Raw genomic sequence first — 6,671 nt, forward strand, 5'->3', positions numbered from 1 at the left:
GCTGGTGTAACGACGCACGCTGGTGTTCGTTGGAGTTCTTCCCTTTTCTTTCCTTGCCCTCGCTCTCACCTTCGCGTCTCGTTAAATATGTAACGCGTAGATCGATCGGTTCAGGTCAGACGTCGTCCCTTTTTCGTTCGTTCTCAGGCTACTGTATCAAACATTTTATAAATGGGTCCAGTGAAAAAAGAAGTGCCAACAGCAACATGGATGGAATGGAAAAAGGAGAAGAATATACGTAAAGCGAAAAAGAGAGACAAAATTTTAGCAAAGATTGACCAGCATCAACAAGAGCAAAGTGAGTCGGCGTCTTCTTCAGCAGCCACTGCTGAGAAAAGCGGTCCTGCGGAAGAACGTAAAGGGCGCAATTGGACCGTCTCGATTGCACTGCCTGGAAATATTTTGGACAATGCGCAAACACCAGAGCTCAGATCTTATTTGGCTGGCCAGATTGCTCGTGCTGTGGCGATTTTTAACGTCGACGAGGTAAATTTGAGTTATTTAGGAAAATCGTATGTTTTCCATCAAGCTCACATTATTTATTGCCTTTGGGAACAACAATCATGTATTTTACTTACCAGGTTGTGGTATTCAATGAACAAGGCAGCTTAGAAGACCTGAAAGGAGGAAATGACGAGGAAATGGTCGAGGAACTACCACGGGCTTGTCTTCAACTAAGCAGAATTCTACAATACCTTGAATGCCCTCAATATTTAAGGAAATACTTTTTCCCAATGCACAAGGACTTGAGCCATGCAGGGCTCTTGAACCCTTTGGATGCGCCCAATCACTACAGGAGAGAGGATAAAGCCAAGTACAGGTAAATAAATCGCGAGTTGATGGTTTGCAAGGTGAAACTTATAATGATTAATAACAGAGAGGGTTACGTGACCGAAAAAGTGAAGAAAGGTGTGTACTCTATGGTGGATGTAGGACTTCAAAGACCCATTCCAGTTGACACTTTGCTCTCTCCTGGTTTACGAGTGACGGTGGAGATATCTGGAGATGAGAGTGGAGAAATTAAGAAGATGAGAGGAATGATTGTGCCACCTTCCACTCCAGTTAAGCAAGATGGAATCTACTGGGGCTACTCCGTTCGATGTGCCAACTCTTTGGGAGCAGTGTTCACTCAGTGTCCTTACGAGGAAGGTTATGACTTGTTGGTGGGAACATCCGAGAGAGGTGATGAGCTGCCGAAGAGTCTTCCCAGTTATAAGCACATTCTTATTGCCTTCGGAGGACTGAGAGGCCTGGAGTTAGGCTTGGAGAGTGACAAAAGTTTAAAAGTTGAAGACCCATCACTGCTTTTCGACTTTTATTTAAACACTTGTCCAAGCCAAGGCTCTAGGACTATCAGAACAGAGGAGGCGCTCCTTGTAACACTTGCGTCCCTTCAGCCTCTTCTCTCTAAGGCTAATAATTACTCATGAAAACTTCTGTTCATTTCAAAAAATATAAGTTTATTGATTGAACATAAGATTTTCCTTAAAAACAACCAGGAACAAGATACCAAAACTCAAGTGAACCCGAGAACTAAATAAGCTAAAATATGAGCGTATGATGGAATGCTTCATAATCAATTTTTCAAGTCAATGGCTGTCTGCACGGATTTCTTGAGGCTTGAAATGACCGACTTTGGATCCTCTGCCTTGATTACTGCCGTTCCAGACACTATCCAGTTTGCTCCAGCCTAAGGGACGCAGGATTGTTAGGAAACAAACAGGTATGACAACAGAAGTTCTTACTTTTGAGCACTGGTCAATGGTGCTTGGGCCAACCCCTCCGTCGACCTCAATGTTAAGGTCTGGGTAATTTTCCCTCAGCCAGGCCACCTTTGGCATCATGTCCGCCATGAATTTCTGGCCTCCAAAGCCTGGCTCTACTGTCATTATCAAAACCAGGTCGGCGAAATCCAAGTAGTCCTTGACAACATCCACTGAAGTGCCAGGTTTAATGGCAAGGCCAACCTAGGAGGCACATTAATTAACATTTTCAAATCTACATTTGATCTTAGCGTGCAAAACCACTTAAATAATGCTCCGATCAATTTATTAAGAGAATGTGCGTCAGCAAAAATATTTTATAAGTTAAAAAAACATTGAAACTTAAAACAGTGTGCTTATAAGTAAACCTACCAGATTATTTTGAAAATTCTCTGACAGCAACCAATTTTAAATTAAACCCTCGCAACGGAAGAGACATTTTGAAGTGCTCTTTCATATTTTTTAACACCCGTACCCTTGTAATTGGTTGAAACATTTTAAATTTGCACATACATTAGGATAAATTAGGATTGAAATCGGTTTTTCAAGAACACATTCTGTAAATATAAATACCCAGTTAAAAATTGCAGTGAATTTTTTAAAATTATATTTGAAAAATTAATTACTTTCATGCCAGCTTCTTTAATTTTTCTGCATATCTCCGGTACATCTTGAACTGGCTCTACATGAAAGGTGTATTGGTCCACTTTAGCTTCAGCCATGGGCTCGATCCACTGAAATAAAAATTAATATCATGGTAGAATCAACTCATTTCGGCTTTGCTTAGTTCAAGTTTAACAATGGGTTTTTAATTAAATCCCTGAGCAGCGAGTACCAATTCAGACAACGTCCCTTCAACTATTCCCTTAATTTAAGTGATAGTAACATCTGATTTGGGATTCGCCTTAATACACTTAAATCATTTTTTGCTGTCATTATCTTTGGGGTTAAGTTTAAAATATTTTTAAGGGTTTAACATGAGAACTAAGAACCCTGGTCCCGTTCCACTCAGACATGCAATTTGTTTTCCTCAGAAAATATGTTTACTTATGTGATGTTTAGATGGACCATCAGACCAAAATTTTCAATGTAGCACTGTCTTCGATTTACAGATTGGACAAGTTTTTTAATTAATCAGTGATTTATTTAACGCAATATAGGCGTGCAACTTATTTTTTAGGGGAATTTTTAAAATTATTTTTAATTTAATACAAATTGAATACAATTACAAATTTTGTTCAATCGTGATGATTTTTGGTAAATAGACTCCCCTTGACGATACAATTTGATTGATGGGTAAATTGTTTGGCTTTCCAAAATTCTCAGGGATGATTCCACTAAGGTGACTTCAGGTGCCTCTAACGTTATTTTTTCAAATATTTATTTACATATTCGTATATAGCTTATAAATTTGGCTATATTTTTAATATTTTAACTTAAATTATTAATTTAGGTTCTAAACTAAATTAAACATTAAAAAAATTTGATGTATTTTTCTAGTTTTATGAAAGTATACACGTTTTAGGCGAAACATTGCGTGTTAGAGTGTAAAATTTCCTTTTAATGTTAAAAATAGTTCGAATTACCTGGAAATGCGACAAAAGTGAATTACTGAAGCTAAGCATTAGTTTGTATATTGTTATTCTTGAACTAAGCTGCAGCTATTTTGCCTCTAATTGCAAGCCGCCGCATGCTTCAAATAAAATTGACAAATTTCTTGGTTGTCATCACTCAAACTGATTCACAGCCCTAAAGTTCTAGCGTCTTAATCCTTTTTTAAATCAAGAACTGATAAAAATACAAACCTTATCTTGTAAATTAATATATTTAATAAATCTATTTTCATATATGTATTATTGCTTTACTTTTAATCTTTAGGGCATCTCATGTTGCTCATTTCCTATTTTTGTGTGGTTGGTAACACATTTATTTGACGGTTCTGTTAAATTTTAAGCACGCAGTAGCTTGTGAACAGCTGCTTAGGCAAACAAAAAATCATTTTTTCTTATCATTCTCACTCTTGAAATTGTCTCTAATATTGTTTTTGTAATCCATATTTTATCTCATATCCCCAAATAAATTGAGATGGATTTTATTTATTTAATTTTGAGTTAGCAACTATCAGGTAGAGGTAAAATACCGGCCCAGCGAAAAAGCCAACTGAACATCTGCTGCATTTTAGTAATCTTCAACCTTGCGCCAAGTTAAATAAAATAACAATCATTGGGGGTTTTATTTGAGTTAAAACTTAGATGTGATTTTTGAGGGATGATATCTACGATTTTACAGGCATGATCAAAATTATAGCTCCTTTTCCCTTTCACCTTCATTGCAAGGATAGTAGAGAACAGAATACGACTTAGTTCTAGAACCAAGATAAAAAATTGCTGGGTTTCTTGTTTGTTTCCTCTTGTTGTCAATGTTACTCTAAAGAAACAATTGGTTAGGCGAAATAAAAGTCAAACCAATTGTTTTTTTTTAAATTATTTCATATGAGTAGCATTGAAAACAAAAAGAAACCAACAAGAAACCCAACAATGATGCTTCTTGGTCCAAGACCTAGGTCCTGATCTCCACTATGTTGAGTGAGCGTCAGCGCAGCCTACCAAAGGAGGATATGGCAACGCAGCCGGTAGCGCTGAAATCTTTAACTCCTGCACTTGCTCCACACTTCAGAGGTGCTTAGAGCAGTGGAGGAATCGGTCACAAGAATGCTGCGTCCATGGATGCTACCTCCTACAGCGCGGAGCTCCTTTATATTTCATAGAGCGTCACTGATGTTGACTTGCTTAACACGTGGATATCCTCGCTTCAACAAAACTAGTCAAATTTAACATCGTTTTGCGCTGTGTTGAAGGAAGTCATCTATGCATTAAGGACGAGTGGAAAACAAAATATCAACGCACCATAAGTAGCTGCTACTTGACGCGTAATAACGTAACTATCCCTTACTAGAGAGGCATGGCTTTTCAGTGATCAATGGAAGCGGCCGCGAAACGAACTATATTATTAAGGAGGATTGATACTGGAAAATCCTTGTTTCCAATACATGATCTCATCCCACAGGATTCAGTTGAAGCCAAAATTGACCTTATTAGCACTGTACATTTTTTAGAGAAGTGGCTGCAAGCATTCAGTTCAGGTCAGATAGTTTTTATTTTCTTTAAGTCGAAATTTACAATGGTGACTTATTAAAATACGTCAAACTAAACCTAATACAGCTAATAATTATACATATACTTTATATCATTATCCTAAAGCAAAATCACAGACATAATAATCGGAAAGGTCGTAAAATTTGAGTTGCATCACTATTCTCTTTACGGTACTGTATGATATTTAGAAATAATTGGTCATCTTGTTACTTGTTATCATTTGATTTCAGTCGGCAGGGCGTTGAATAGTCTAGGGATCATGACTGTTGGGCTTTGGGTCGACATAAATATATGTAGAGAATGCGGCGCAACATAGAGATCATAAGGGCTAATGTGTTTGACTGCGTTACGCGTATTATTTACCATTATTTACATACATGGTAAAGAATATTGCCCTTGAAATCTGATTTTATTTTAAAACACGAGTTTTAAAAGTGTGAATAGATCTTGACAAGAGAAATCGGAATACACCAAGAAAATGTGGTCAAACGCTGTAAATTTTGGAGAAAATTGCAATGCTTGACTACATTTTCTTGGCAGATTTCGATGCCTCTCGTTGAGATCTGTCCAACAATGAATGAAACCTTTTAGGGAAAGTCTTTGTTGTGAAAAAAAGGATTTAAAATAATAATCAAAACGGTCCCCACCATTATTTGAATAGCTTGCTAACTTTGCAGCTACTTTTCTAAAAATAATTGACTGTGCTACTTACAATTAGGTAAATTTTGGCTTCAACTGAATCCTAAGGGATGCGTCCATTATGCATTGGCAACAAGTATTTTCCAGTATCAACCCTCTTATTATTAAGTCAGCAACATCAATAAGGAACATCTCTCATTCAACCATGGCGCAAGTGAAGTAATAAGAATAATTATATTGTTATTAGGAATCTAGCTATCACAGTCAGGGGATTTCAGCATGACATAATAATTATGATGATTAACAGCGCACCTGTTCTGGATTAGACACCATCATGTGAGTTTCAAAGAAAGCCTTAGGGATCTTGTTCCTGAGGCATTTAACAACAGGGTGCCCAAATGTGAGATTGGGCACAAAGTGTCCGTCCATCACATCAAGATGCAAATAGTCGGCTCCAAAGTCCAGGAGTCTCTGAGATTCATCGCACAACTGAGCCAAATCAGCATTCAGAATAGACGGCCCAATCATAGGTTTCAGGCAAGACATTTTCCTGGGAAATACATACATATTTTAAAATTTAGTTTTCTGCTTTAAAGTATGAACCTATGTATTACTATTATGAATTTAACCACTAGACCCATAAACAGGCTCCAGAAATCCGGTATAGTATGTTAAGGTGGTTAAGGTGAAGAATACAATACAACTACATTATAATTATAATCAATTATTCCTGCTTATAATTAAATACCCGAGTTTACTTTAGTCTCACCTATTTCAACAATTTTCCCGTCAGATTGACTAATTAAAGTAAATGGTGCGCGGGGTTGTGGTCTGGTTTAATATTATTCTCTTTGTTGTTGTTTCTGCTAAGTAGGCGGAGTCTAGTAATGGAAGAGAGTGGGGATACATCGTGTACCACGCGTGGCCTTAATAGTTAAAAAGATGTGGAGCTAAAACCGGTAAACTGAGCAACCCATTCGCAACGCAGCTGCAATTCATGAGTCAAATGCAAGAGGAGAGTATGGTTTTGGGTAATTTGTGGAAATGTAAGTTTGAAAAATATTTTGGAAGGTGAAATTTTGTTTTCAGACTCTTGAAGACTTGAGCAGTCGTG

General features: G+C 37.3%; 2 protein-coding genes across 2 annotated transcripts; one reads left to right on the top strand and one right to left on the bottom strand.

The window, feature by feature from the left end:
• Window positions 1-15: 15 nt before the first annotated feature.
• Window positions 16-1,450, top strand: LOC135946997 (putative methyltransferase C9orf114 homolog). The gene is made up of 3 exons (XM_065495544.1): window positions 16-486; window positions 582-820; window positions 878-1,450. Exons 1-3 carry the CDS (start codon window positions 172-174, stop codon window positions 1,428-1,430), a joined length of 1,107 nt encoding a protein of 368 aa, XP_065351616.1. The 5' UTR covers window positions 16-171; the 3' UTR covers window positions 1,431-1,450.
• Rpe (Ribulose-5-phosphate-3-epimerase) lies at window positions 1,444-6,453 on the bottom strand. The gene is made up of 5 exons (XM_065495547.1): window positions 6,327-6,453; window positions 5,870-6,107; window positions 2,390-2,497; window positions 1,746-1,967; window positions 1,444-1,690 (listed from the first exon to the last, which is right to left on the bottom strand). Exons 2-5 carry the CDS (start codon window positions 6,101-6,103, stop codon window positions 1,577-1,579), a joined length of 678 nt encoding a protein of 225 aa, XP_065351619.1. The 5' UTR covers window positions 6,104-6,107; window positions 6,327-6,453; the 3' UTR covers window positions 1,444-1,576.
• Between the last annotated feature and the right edge of the window lie 218 nt (window positions 6,454-6,671).

This window comes from Cloeon dipterum, chromosome X (assembly GCF_949628265.1).
Source record: "Cloeon dipterum chromosome X, ieCloDipt1.1, whole genome shotgun sequence".
NCBI classification, from domain to species: Eukaryota; Metazoa; Arthropoda; class Insecta; order Ephemeroptera; family Baetidae; genus Cloeon; species Cloeon dipterum.